This window comes from Amia ocellicauda, chromosome 7 (genome assembly GCF_036373705.1).
Source record: "Amia ocellicauda isolate fAmiCal2 chromosome 7, fAmiCal2.hap1, whole genome shotgun sequence".
NCBI classification, from domain to species: domain Eukaryota; kingdom Metazoa; phylum Chordata; class Actinopteri; order Amiiformes; family Amiidae; genus Amia; species Amia ocellicauda.
Genome location: NC_089856.1, coordinates 29716663 through 29730462, shown reverse-complemented (window position 1 = coordinate 29730462; position 13800 = coordinate 29716663). Strand labels below are relative to the sequence as shown.

At 42.6% G+C, this 13800-nt stretch overlaps 2 protein-coding genes across 5 annotated transcripts in view; both read left to right on the top strand.

Annotated features, from left to right (window-relative positions):
• The first annotated feature begins 430 nt into the window (after positions 1-430).
• Positions 431-5044, top strand: LOC136753186 (UAP56-interacting factor). 2 transcript variants are annotated; one of them, XM_066709079.1, is made up of 9 exons: positions 431-647; positions 1089-1223; positions 1479-1633; positions 1825-1958; positions 2196-2283; positions 2631-2686; positions 2948-3022; positions 3262-3388; positions 3833-5044. In XM_066709079.1, exons 1-9 carry the CDS (start codon positions 545-547, stop codon positions 3929-3931), a joined length of 972 nt encoding a protein of 323 aa, XP_066565176.1. In that variant the 5' UTR covers positions 431-544; the 3' UTR covers positions 3932-5044. The 2 variants fall into 2 exon arrangements, with proteins under 2 accessions (XP_066565176.1, XP_066565175.1); XM_066709078.1 differs by having other exon boundaries at positions 432-647; positions 1479-1654.
• A 240-nt stretch (positions 5045-5284) lies between these two features.
• Positions 5285-13800, top strand: part of lrch3 (leucine-rich repeats and calponin homology (CH) domain containing 3) — a 28859-nt gene continuing 20343 nt past the window's right edge. For 2 of the 3 annotated variants that reach the window (XM_066709075.1, XM_066709074.1), the window contains exons 1-6: positions 5286-5553; positions 12144-12288; positions 12662-12788; positions 13044-13149; positions 13417-13553; positions 13645-13754. In XM_066709075.1, coding sequence (XP_066565172.1) covers positions 5331-5553; positions 12144-12288; positions 12662-12788; positions 13044-13149; positions 13417-13553; positions 13645-13754 — 848 coding nt within the window. In that variant the 5' untranslated portion in view covers positions 5286-5330. Of the gene's footprint in view, positions 5554-12143; positions 12289-12661; positions 12789-13043; positions 13150-13416; positions 13554-13644; positions 13755-13800 lie in introns of all 3 variants that reach the window. The other variant, XR_010817403.1, reaches the window with a different exon arrangement.

Sequence of the window (13800 nt, the reverse complement as noted above, 5' to 3'; positions counted from 1 at the left end):
ATTATTATTATTATTATTATTATTATTATTATTATTATAACGTATATATGTTTAATAATAAAGTACTGAATTTGTTTACACTTTTGAAGAAATTAATGAAGAGATTGCTATCAAACACTGAATATTTTGATGTTAGTATCGCCCAATTGTATGTTCTCTAAAGAAATATCAAATTCACTGAAATAAATAATGATGTACACGGATATGTAAGAATATGTCAATGTTTACATATTGTCAGATATGTACATAAGTTTTTATTTCAGTGAATTTGATATGTCAATAGAAAACACACATATTGTTATTATAGTTCCTCTATATTAAGATTTGAGAAAAGGTAAAATGTTCCTAAAACTACGATCCCCACAATACTACTGTCTTTATTATTGTTTATGTGCGTGACAGTGACGCAGCCAGCACGCTTGCGCAGAGTTACGCTAGGATCAGTGAATGGAGACAGAAAGAGGAGGGGGATAGGGGGTAGTTGCAGCGGAGAGTGTTATCGGCTCTTAAAAACAAGAACACATATAACTATCGGATTAACGCTATGAGCGCAATCGGGTTCAAGTCTGGGGGCGGCCCGGGCTTGAGGAAAGGGCCGGGGTCCAGCGGCAGTGCGGACGGTTTAGATAAGATTGACATGTCACTGGGTAAGGCCGCTTGGAGCCGGGGAGCTAAATTAAAGGGCAGCCCGAGGTAGAGTACCCTGGAGGGGCACTGAGACAGTAGAGCAGTGGGCTAACTCACATTTTTTGGGGAAATTATTATTATCATTATTATTTATAATTACATCAGTAAAGAAATTACATTGTAGTTGTAGTATTAATATTAATGGTAGAGAACACTTGCTAGAAATTCTGTTGGATGTGTGTGTGTATAGGGAGCACTTGCTAGGGATCCTGTTGGGTGTGTGGTGAATCAGTCCATCTGTACAGCAGTTGTTATAAGTCCCCAAATAAAAAGCAGGACAACCATAATTATGATTATTACATAACTAAACTGAAAGACTTTACCCTTGAACCCATAGAGCTGAATGGATAAACAGCAGTTATTTGATGATGTGCTTTTTTTTAAATCTTTTTTCTTCTCAGATGATATAATCCGATTGAACAGGAAGGAGCAGCGATCCCAATGGCCTGGATCAAGTCCTCGTGGACCCCAAATTAATGGCCAGCTCCCCCAAGCCTGGAGAGGGGCTCCCTGGACTGGGGGCCCAAATCAGAGAGGTAAGTGCTGTAACTAATAATATAATATATAATAATTGGTAGGGGACTTGCTTCATCTAATACTGAAATGATGCACATGAACTATTTTATACACACTAATACATTTGGATTCAATGTAATACACTGACACACTGAGTTAGTAGATAATTTATTCAGTATCACTGGAAAAAATGGAGGTTGAAAATTAAGGAAAAAGTATTAATTATTCCACAAATTTTAACTATTTTCAACTCCTTCTCCTCGTTTCCCCCCCAGGAGGCAGTGTGGGCTGGCTGGGGGTGCGAGGCCGAAGAGGGGTACCTCCAGTGCTTCGTCGGCGAGGTCAGGGGGTTGTCACGGGGCTGGCTGCCCGCCGGAGCACTGCGCTGCGCAAGGGCATCAGCCCAATGAACCGACCCCCACTCACCCAGGTACTGAGGGAGAGAGAACAAGTAAGTCGGTCAGTGAGTCAAATTTGTGTTTGCATGTCAGATAGATTAGCAGTGAGTTCAGTGTGATGTCTTCCCCCCGGACAGTGCAGTTCATAAACGTCTCTCTTCACTTCACCTCCCTCTTTCCATCTCTTACTTTTCTCTCTTGATTGCTCTCCTTCTTTCACCAGAAACCACGGCCCCTCCTCCAGCGCAGGCCAGTTCCATACAGACAGACAGATGTCCAGAGACAGCCATACAGACAGACAGACTTACAGGGGATCCCAAACCCATCTCTGCACAGACCCATACAGCTCCGCAGACGGTGAGAAGCGAGACACATGTGTCCAGTTCTGTTCTTTCTCACTCACTCTCCCACTGTCTGCACAGCATTTAGGTTTCTTCTAACTACAGACTTTGCTATATAGGCCAACATCAATGTGTACAAGAGCCTGAAATGCCTAAAACATCAACCTGTGTAATTTGAGTCTGATTTCTATCCCTGCTCTTCCCTTCAGCATCTCTCTCTCTGTTTCTCACTGTCTGATGTCTCTCTCTGTAGGAATTTGCTCCCTGCCTGGAAGCCCCCCCCCCAGCAGTCCCAGAGAGAGGCTCGCCAAGCCACTTTCCTCTTCCGCCGGGGCCTAAAGGTACTCGGCACCTCTTCCTCTTCCCCCCACCATCCAAACCCTCCTCTACCCCTACAAATCCTCTATCCCTCTGTATCCATCCTCCTCTGCTCATCCACTCTTCTTTTTAACCCCCAGTCCTCTTCTCCTACATTGTTTTACCTTCTTCAGTACCCCATTTTCTCTCTCCACCTTATTCTCCTTTTTCCTTACATTCTGAGGTAGTGGCTGCATAAAGGCCAATAAAACCCAATGAGATGAGGACTGCAAGGGTAGCTTTGAATGCTATTGTCTTAACCGGTGAGGATGTGCACAGATACGGAAACCACCTTGTGGGACTTTTCATGACAATCTCTTCCTTCTCTCAGGTTCAGACACAGGTGCAGAGCCCTGTCCCGCCCCCAGTGACACACCGGACTCGACCGTAAGTCTACTTCACTCTGCTCAGACTCGTGCAAAGGCACAGTCACACAAATGCATCCGAATAGTGTGGGCAGTAATGGTTGTGGTTAAGGATTTTTTGTGTGTGTGTAGAGTGCTATCATCATTGTGTTTATGGTCCTGTAGTGTGTGTACTTTCTGCTTCAGGGTATATAGCATTGTAGTATGTATGGTGTTGGGATACATACTGTGCAAAGGATACTGTATACTGTGATAGAGTCTGCCGTGTCACACCTTTCTCTAGGTGGCGCACATCGACGACCAGCGGAGGAATACTGACCATCTCCATTGACAACCCCACTGCCAGAACGCAGCCAGAGTGAGTGTCATTGGGTTAAAAACTGAAACTGCGAAAAAGCACATCTTTCTCCACCTCCCTGCTGAATGAATAAATAATTAAAATATAACCCCCCACTTATCTTCCTCTGTTACTCCCCCCTACCTTTCCCTTCCCGTCACTCTCTACATCGCATATCCTTCTGTCTCCCACTTATGCTCTACCTGCCTCTTGCCACCTAATTGTGCCCTCCACCTGTCTCCCTGTTCCACATAACCTAGGCCGCCTCGAGCCCGAGTGTTGCGCCCGCCTCTGCCCCCTACTCCAGTGAAGCGGGAGGAGCCAGAGCAAAGGAAGCCCCCCAAGGGTGTGCCGCTTCAGTTTGACATCAACAGTGTGGGCAAGCAGGTAACGACTCCCAACAGAATATGTCCATTACTACCTCACATTAACTTTTTACTCTATACTCCTAAATCTATCCTGTTGTCCAGAATATACATTTATTGTTGATTATTATATGTATCCTATATCTTAGAAGATCCTGCTGTATCCATTATAGCTTTCACACATAAAAAAAAAAAAAACTTTCTCCACCACAAGAGGTCAGTCTTTTCTAAATGTATTTTAACTGAAAATTGAATGTTTGCTGATATGAACTGTCTGGAGTTCTATTTATCTGTTGCAGTATGATATGTGTTTATGTGTGTGTTGATGCAGGAGTTTGTGTGTGCATGTATGCTAGTGTTATTGTCAGTGTTTGGGTGGTTGTTAAAGAGACAAGACAAAGGAGTGCACCATGCCACATTTCCTCAGCTGATAAAGTTACATGCCAGTGATCTCTCCCCTCTGCAGACGGCGATGACACTGAATGAGCGGTTCAGGATCCTGAAGGACCAGCGTATGGCAGCCACACAGAGCAGTAAGGGCAGCCGATTTGTCACCGTGGGATAACAATGCCTGGAGATAGCCAATCGAAGAGAGAGAGATCCCACTCACTGGCCCCTCCCATCTCCCCAAGACACACAAAACATACACAAACTCTCTTGCACACACACACCTGCCCAAGGGGGAGAGGAGAGTTCAGACATTCAGACAGAACTGGGATTGAACACAGTGATTCTGAGTACGTGGGCATCACCTCAGAGCAACCCGAGGATGGGCTGACAGAAACCCTGTCTGGCAGGACAGACAGACCCACCCACCCATGGCTGGGTGCTATGTGATTTTTCTATTTGGAGCAGGAGGAGAAAAATGTGGGGCAGGGGAAAAACTTTTAAAAGAAGAAAAGACCCCCCTCTTCCTGGATCTGAAAACAATTGGGTGTTGGAATTGGAAATGGATAATATTATTGTCATTATTATTATGATTATTAATTATACTCAGACATTTTTGTGTGTTATACAGGAATGTTCCCAGTGATGTTTTTTAAGATTGATTTGCATCAAGAAGTGAAAATAGAAAAGGTGCCATGAAGGACATTATGACAGCTTCTTTGCATTCTTTGGGAAGAGAGGATAGCAGAGGGTCAGGAATTGTGTTGTAAAGTAGATGTAATGTTTTTAAGTTAAGTTTAGTTTAAAAAACAAAATACATTTCAGAAAAGGGCTTCCTTTTTTATTTTAAATTTCTTTTCCCAGCATGTCTCTGTCCACAGTAAGTGCTGCAGACTAGTGTAAAAGCAGTGTGAGCCAGTCCAAGCTTGGTTCCTTGACTGAGTTTTATTAGGTATAAACCATGCTGGAAAGAAAGAATTTGCAACATGCCGAGTCTACAAATTAAACACTAAACACTCATCTCTTGTTTTATAAACATGTTTTAGTTTGGGTTTATTTTCATTACCTACCCTTCCGTTTTCAGCTGCCGATGTTGGGATTTAATGTTGGTTTTATTATTTTTTTGTATTAGTTTGTGAAGGATGTGAATTATAGGAGGACATAAAGTGTTTTCAACACTGGCACTGTTTTTTCTTTTTTTCCTTCATTTTTGTTGGTGTTTATTGAAAGTGCAAAAAAAAAGTTTTTTTAAGACCAAAAAAATTAAATGTTTTGTTGTTTCACATCTCCAGTCATTCTATTGTCTTCCTTTGTTTTTGCTACAATTATGTCTTCGTTATATCAGATGGAGTACAGTGAATACAATTTGCCAATACTTCAGCCTTTACATACCTTCTTATATAAGCACTGCGCATGTTCTGTAGCCTGAACCCAAGCTTTCCACATTGCGCCTGCTCAGTGCCAACACTTGCCTCTCCCCTGTCTTTGGCATTAATTTGCCCTCAGTTGTTGCGCAGCCGCAGAGTGAGTCCAGTCTCAGCGAGAGAGAGAGAGAAACAGTGGGAGTAAGCTGTGTAATGGCGGCCGCGGTCTTACTGTCGGTGGAGAGCCCCGGCCCCGGAACGACAGGAGGTGCCTGTACCGGGCCAGGAGCAGCGGGTCCTGCCTCCTGGAATCGCTCGCTGGACCGGGCCCTGGACGAGGCGGCGGCCACGGGCTCGCTGAACCTGAGTGGCAGGAAACTGAAGGAATTTCCAAGGAGCGCCGCAAACCACGACCTCACAGACACGACTCAGGCCGGTAGGCAGCGCCCGAGGGTCGGGGAAAGGGCCGGGGAGACTGGGGCTAAGAGAGCAGGCTGAGGGGGCCAGAAAGACAACGCGAACCCTCCCTAATACCATACGCAGACGTGGGCTGTGGAGAGAAGGAGAATGGTTTGCGTGTTTAGCAGAGGGAGAGATGGAGGCAGGGAGGTAAACACGGGCGTGTGAGCGGGTTGACATGTTTACTCGCCGCTGTATTAGACAGCTGGGATCTTGTTTTGAAAGGAGACCATCTGCAAACAGTGCACCGCCGTCTAACTAGATTACAACAAATAAGCGCAAGAAATGTAGAAATCCTTGTTTATTATTAGCTTCTCACTAGTTACCTGTGAGTGGCAATTGATAGAGCAGTACTGGTAGCTAGTATAGTATGTTAAATGTAAAGACCAGTTTCGCTGTAAACTTTTGAGTTGTTTATGCTTGCTGTTGTGTTTTGACGCACTGGATTACAATGGACTGTATTTGTGTCGGTTCCAAGTCTCTCTCTTCAAAGCCGCATTCGTGTCGCTTTGGGTGCAGTTACAGACAGACAGTAGAGACAAATGCATTGCTTTGAGATGCAGTGTATTTATTGCAGTCTGGAACCCGAGACCTCCGCCCTGCTCCTCATTCTCTCCCCTGGTCGTTACGACTGTCCAGATAGCTCTGCCTGTATAAACACTACCTACAAACCCCAGGATCACAACACAGCCCCTATTGGAACGACATACCATAATTGTTGTTGTATCTTTAATAATTAATATCTTACTGGTTTAAGTGAAAACATGTTTTATAATTTCAATAACTTATTCAACATATTATGCTGACATTTGAGACGGGTTATCAAATTGTGGACAGTTTTAGATCAGACTTATTCCCTTTGATTTTCTTTTTCTTCTTAATTTTTTTTAATGGTCATGAGCTTTCCACTGAATTTAGGTCAGTGGTGTGTGTTTAGTTCAGACAGACATAGACAATTGATCAACTTTATGCTGTCCTAATCCTGTCTTCCACTTTATAAATAGACCCACAGTCTGTGAGAGAAAGGGACAGTGATGTTTAAAAGAAGTATGTACATGCACATATAATAGATTTTTAAATATATGGGCTATGTCTTGGAATCCATCAGATTGACAGCTGTTTCCCACTATTCTGTTTTTAAAAGCTGTTGCTGCTAGAAATCAGACGAACATTACCAATTGCCCTCACTTCTTTTGTGACCTTTTTAAAAATCAAGATCAATGAAGTATAACTTGCACAGTGCTTACAATATGATATATTGTAACAATTGTTAGTAGCCCTGGATAATGGCATCTGCTAAGAAGTATAACTTTTTTTTTGTAATATATAAATGAAATCCTTAACCAAGTACTGTATCGGTGTTGTGCAGCTGTCTGCAATTGGTGGGTTAAAGGGCTTTGGGCCACGTACTAAACTCTTTCTAGACCTCTCTTCTAATCTGGTACTTAAAAAAGAAAAGTGACACTGCTCAAAATGAAATTCTTCAGACACATGCATTTGCATTATGTATTTAAATAATTACAAAAGTGCACTCCGCACCACAGTATCTTGCAAGAAAGCACATAGGACATGACAGCAAATGGGTAAACTGAGAGAGATGTCATGGTATGTAATACTTTATCAGCCAGTCATGAGACTCCAGTGCCTGGCTGGTGTGCCAGTGTAGTGTGGCTGCAGCGCGCTCCGGGCGCTGTGCTGCTCTCTGTCAGTCCGCTGTGCTCAAGGAGTAACTGGAGCGCGTTGTCATCGCTGGGTCTCTGTCTGCAAACCGTGGGTGCCACACTACAGCACAGGCCCCCTGTCTTGCTGTAAGAGAAGGGGGTGGGGGGGTTGTGCAGAGATATTGGGATGTATTATTATTGTCCTTTGAATGACAGCCTTTAAACAAAATGTTTTATCCAAGGCTGTTTATTAGACCATTTATTTATGTATGTATTTTTTTTTTAAAACCTTTATTACAAAGTAAACAGGAACACACACCAAAAAAAGAGAACTATGTAGTTCTATAACAATACATAGAGAAACAGACATCAGTATTAAAACAACTAGCTATTATATAAAACCCAGGAAATTAAATGCATTGAATACGTTCTGCATATTGGTCTTCTATACTGTAAATAACCATAGCAGTTAATCAATTTGACAACTACACTGCTCTTATTACACTCAATTTTCAAACCTATATAAATAATTATTCCACAAAATTGGTGTTTATAATTGAGCTCGTGTGCAGTAGTTTATAATACAATGTAATGCCCTTGCTCTTAGTCTTTCTGTGGATGGACCACTTCACTATATGGTCCTCACTCTGTGAGCACTCACCTAGGGAGAAATGTGACGTAGGTTACACATGATGACTGTGTGGACAGTGTGATACAGACTGTTCATATTGATGAGAAGCGAGAGAGAAATTAAAGGAATTGAGACAGGACTGTGACCGAGTGAGACTGTATGGTTACAACTGATCGTATGATAAGGACAGAGAGAGAAGAATGCAAGATACAAAGAAATTGAGGGAGTGTCTATAGGAGAGGGAAAAGTGTATGGAACTGCTCAGTCTCAGTGCTGTCTTTACCCAGTCTGTCCATCTCATTTTTCCAGTGACTTTTCCAGTGTCACATTGTCACTTATCTTTCTCAGTTCCCTGAAGGCTGATTGACACACAAATGTAGGTACTGAACTTTCGTGAAGTATCTGATACATTCTTTAAGGGGAAAAAACCTTCACATAGCACAAATCTCATCATTTTCAATGGTATAATGCCACCATTCATAACTCCTTCACACAGCTGAAGAAAGCCTACAGTCTGTCATTAATATGGCAACTGAAGCTACACCAGTAACAATGAATAGAACATCTTGTCTTTGTCTGAATTAGATTTTTAATCATTTGTGAGCACATTTCCCTGCTTTGTACATGTTTTGAGTTTGCAAAGAACCCCTAGGAACTCCAGTTCAGTATATAGCCTACGTTATACACATGTTTTCAGTGAAATCTTACATGAACATATTTGCAGATCGAATAGGTAGAAAAGACTGGGCATAAGATCCTCTTTATACACCTAAACAGCCATACCTCCTGTAGTCAGTGAGGATGCAGTGTCACACCAGTAATGAATTAAATCTATTTGAGTGTGTATATCGCAGTAATATTTAATGTGTGCAGTGTAAAGTGTGCATTGACAGGTATTTCAGTTATTTACTGTAAAATGAGTCGTATTATGAGAACCTTTCTTATAAGAACCTTTTATTCTACAGTAGAGGCATTTATTCCATTATGAATTCCTTCTTGCATGTTACCTTTTTTTACTGCCAAAGTGTTTTAGCAGCAGCATTTCTGCAAGCAGTGTTAGTACGAGTATGTGCTTTATTGGACTTTCTTCCAAAGTTTGTCAAGATACAGTATCATTGTATTGCCCCAGTCTCTCATACTCTCTGTTTCAGGCTTTCTCAGCATCCCATTCTCCCTGTATTTCTTAGCCCACTAACAGCGCCTGTCCCGGAGGAAGCAGCCTGTGTTGAGCGCAGCACTTCCTGCCTCTTTCTCACAGCTGCACTGTTAAATATAGACACAGGCTGGGAAACCCATCACTGTACACAGCTTCACTGGACTTTATGGACACCACTGTAGGGTACAGCACTGCACACAACCACAGTCTAGTGCAAAAACACCACTGTTCTCTGCCACACCATACTGTCAGTTAGACGCACTTCAAGGAGACACGTACTCTTCTAGACAGACTGCAGTGAGCACAGTGATGATGCACACAATGCTGATGTGCAGTTCTTCAGACACACGGGGCAGTAAAGCCCTAATTAACATCCTGGTGTTCATGACACCTGGCCAGCGTTGTGGTCAGAAGTTGTTGTCTTGCTTGCTCACTCGCTTTTTCTCTCTCACTCTCATTGGCCGTCTTTCTTTATCTTTCTCTTCCTCTGGCTGACACTTGACACACAAATTACAACTGCTGTGGTGTTTTTACAGCTAGTTCACGACTCAAAATAAGTTTCCTTTTGTGTAGCAGTTTGATGAGTTTCCGGCCTTAGTCTGCTCAAGAATTTAATTATGGAGACAATAAATACATGTAAATCTGTGAAGATTTCCTTAAAATTAGTTTACATGTACAGTATATTCTGTGGCTGGCATTCGCTTTATAACAGTTTACAGATTATAAAACCTGTAATGTCTCAAACTGTTATGCAATTGGGAGTTAATTGTTAACTGTCAGTGTACAGGTGGGAGAGACTAGATAAATAATGCATAAATATAAGTCTGTCTCCCTGATTGCCCAGTGCTGGAGTTAACCTCGTAAATTACTGCCTCAATTACAAAGATGATCCAGCATCTGTCTAGGATTTTTTGACAAACAAAACTGAGCATTCTCCTTTCTCTTTATGTCTCCTCACCAGTGTGTGGTATTTATAGTTTTGTGTGCAGGTTTTAAGTGCGGAAGTCACATGCAAGCAGGGCTTGTTCTTAGCCTGTGTGTCTATAACGTCTTATTTAAATGTTTTAAACTTAATATTCTTGGCTTATATCTCATATTACAGGACAGTGAAACAAATGCAGACATAATGCCTGAATTGTAGTAGTATAGCATCATGTGTCTGTGGTTGAATTGCATAGCGTGTACACTACCGGTCAAAAGTTTTAGAACACTCTCATTTTTCCCGTTAACTTGAATAACTTGAAATGTTACAGAGGTAAGCAGAAAACTGCCAGAGGTTAAGAAAAGAAAAGAAAAATAATGTACATTTCAGAATTATATACTGTTACTACACCCTCTTAAGCATTATTTGGCAGTGTTACACGCAGATCCTGTATAGAAGTTACACTGTATTCCTACAATGTGCATATCATTTGAAAGCTTATTCTCTTGGCTAAGAGTGCATTTCATTCTCAAACACATCCGATTTACAGTTTCCGTGTTGCCCGCCGTCATTCAGAGCCCGGGGGGTAAACAAGCAGTCTGCTCCCGGGGGGGGTCTCATTCAGACAGTCACAGATCACTCAGTTTCGATCATATTTCTTTGCAAATAGGCTTGTTTTGTTCAGAACAACCCAACAATTAATTCAGTATATTTTATTTGACACATCAAACGCAGAGAAGTTCAGATCCAATTATGTAAAATTGTTGTGTATTATGCCCCGTTTCCACTGGTGGACACGTCTGGACGCTTAAACTGGTGTTTACACTGGCTAAGCGTCTGGAAGCATCCGTGTTTTGTGGACGGTTAACAATCTGGTGCTAGACGTGTCCATAAGCGTCCGTCCCGCCCACTGAGGACTTGATTCGCTTTCAGAAGAGAGGTGTGCACTGGACTTGAGACAGACAGGGAAGAGATCAGGTGCATTGTGTTGGAAGATATAATCTCAAGTGCCGTGTGTGATCACGAAGAAATTACAAGTTTATTAGCAGCATGGAGTGAAATCCACATACAGAAACAATGACTGCTTACGGTTAATATCCGAGTGCATTAAAAACTTGGATTTCACAGGACCGGTGCAATGCTGTGACTAGTTAAAAATAAACTGAAGGATAATAATCAGATCGGTAGCAGCCGATATTCTTAATATTTTATGAATAACTGGATGTTGTTTCAGGCTGTGTTTTGTGAATGGCGTGCAGCACAATCCGCAGAGACAGTCAGTGTGAAGGCGGTCACAATTTAGTTAACGTGTGACCATTTACAAGTTAAATTAATGAATAAATAAATACAGCAGATCTGGGTTTCCTCTAAAACATAAGGACTGGTTTAATAAATGCGTCCATACACGCCATGACTGAGACGCGCACACTTTAATTAAATTATAACCTGCTATACTGTAGCTGGATGATTAATTGTGTAACGTGTGTATTTTGTTTCAACTGTAACTTGCCCTGGTTGAGGACATCTGTTAAGTAAATTATAAATAATACGGCAAAAAGTATTGTTTGCAGTTATAATTCTGTAGTAAGAGTAATAAATTAAGGGAGTCACGCTGTGCCGTTTAAAATACATATATACTAGCACAAATGATGATGATAATAATAACAATACATATTTGCTATTTAGTGTTATTGTTGAGCATGGAAACGTATTCTTATGGGGACGTGCTTGTCTGAATATAATGTTGTCTATACACGTTTAGCTCTTCCTAATATCTCTTAACAGAAACGTGTATTTATTACGCTGTTTACAATCATGTAAAGCACAAAGAATAAAATAGACACAAAGTCCTTTCCACGTCAGGCTGTATCGCTTATAGTGTTCTCTGTTTTTAAACACTTGGCAAACACAACATTGAAGAGTACACATCGGATTAAAGAGAAGCACATGCATTTGGTGCCCTTTTAAGGGTACCATAGGGGTTTGTCAGCTGAAGGGGTTACTTGTTTTTAAACAAAATGATTTATTTTTGATCTCCAATTGTTTATTTGTTCTGTGCTTTAATTTCAGAGTACATTGAGACATTAAACTGCGCAAATTTCAATAAAACATTTTGACCGGTAATGTATATAGTGTGTACGGTTAGAAAGTATCAGGCAGGTTCATTGTCTCACCATTTCCCCTATGTTTCTGACAGATTTATCACGAAACCGACTGTCAGAGCTGCCCATTGAGGTGTGTCTGTTTGTGTCGCTGGAGAGCTTGAACCTGTACCAGAACTGCATCCGCACTCTGCCTGAGACCATGCTCAACTTGCAGGCCCTTACGTACCTCAACATCAGGTAGGACTGCTCCTCCATCACATCCTGAGCTTTGGCTTAGACTGCTGCCTAATGGCACCAGAGACCCAAGGCAGTACACCAGTTATGTACCCGAGCATCAGTTAAACCAGAGCCACCGAGATCATCGACTTCTGAGTGTCAGAGGGACAGGTGTGCTTATGTATACCATTACTACAGATGTGTTTTATCCTTGCTGTTTGAATGCCCAGTGCTGGAGTTAACCTGGTGGTGCACTGCCACATAGTGGCTCCAGACTCTGTCTAGGATTTTTGCTCAGTTGGGTCTGTTGTTCTCCCTTCCTCTCTCTATATCTGGCCCCCAATGTCTTTCAACCTCCCACCATTAATTGTTCTCTGTCTTTCCTCTCTCCCAGTCGTAACCAGCTTTCCACACTGCCGGCTCCAGTTTGTAGTCTGCCCCTGAAGGTGCTGATTGCCTGCAACAACAAGCTGGTGTCTCTGCCAGAGGAGATTGGCCAGCTCCGGCAACTCACAGAGCTGGTGAGTCTTTGTGTTACATTGTATGTTCATTACTATGCTACGTACCATATGCTATACTACACAACATGCATCACGATACTACTTCAAGCTGTTTATATACCATACCATAATATAATTTGTAGACTGAACTAATATGTACTATATTGAATGAATAATTTATTGTACTGTACGTCACATACATGTACAATACTGTACATGTACTGTGCTTCTCGGTGTCTGATGTCTACCCTCTGTGTCTCTCTGCCCATGTCTCAGGATGTCAGCTGCAATGAGATCCAGACTCTGCCTCCTCAAATGGGCCAGCTGGAGGTGCTCCGGGACCTCAACATCCGCAGGAACCACCTGGCCCGGCTTCCCCCAGGTCAGAGCTCTGAACTCTCTGCTGTGTGGTACTGAAATGTACCGTACTATGGGCACATGACTATACTACACTCTCTTCTGTATTGTCCTTCACTTGAAAGCCTAAGTTTACTGGGGACTCTAACCCTAGCCTGGACCAAAATGTATCCCAATTTTGATTCACTTAAAATAGTTAGCAATCATTGCACTGTACTGTACCACAGTGCTGTGTATTGTAGTGCCCTCTATGATGTGCTGCATGTTTACCCTCGCTGTGCTGTGTATGCAGAGCTGGCAGAGCTGCCCCTGGTGCGGCTCGACTTCTCCTGCAACAAGGTGACGACCATCCCGGTGTGTTACCGCAACCTGAGGCACCTACAGAGCATTGTCCTGGACAACAACCCACTACAGTGCCCCCCTGCGCAGGTAAGGCCAGCACTGACCAACACTCGCCCCTTTCTGTCCACCCTGATTCTTTATTGTGATAACATTGCTTTTGTCTTTCCCTCTCCTTCAGATCTGTATTAAGGGGAAGATCCATATATTCAAATTTCTGAACATAGAGGCGTGTAAGACTGTGCCCGAGTTGCCTGACTTCGACCGCCGGCCCCTGGGCTTCGGCTCCTGGTGAGACGCCTCATCATGCACTGTACACACTCAGGCAGCCCCCGCC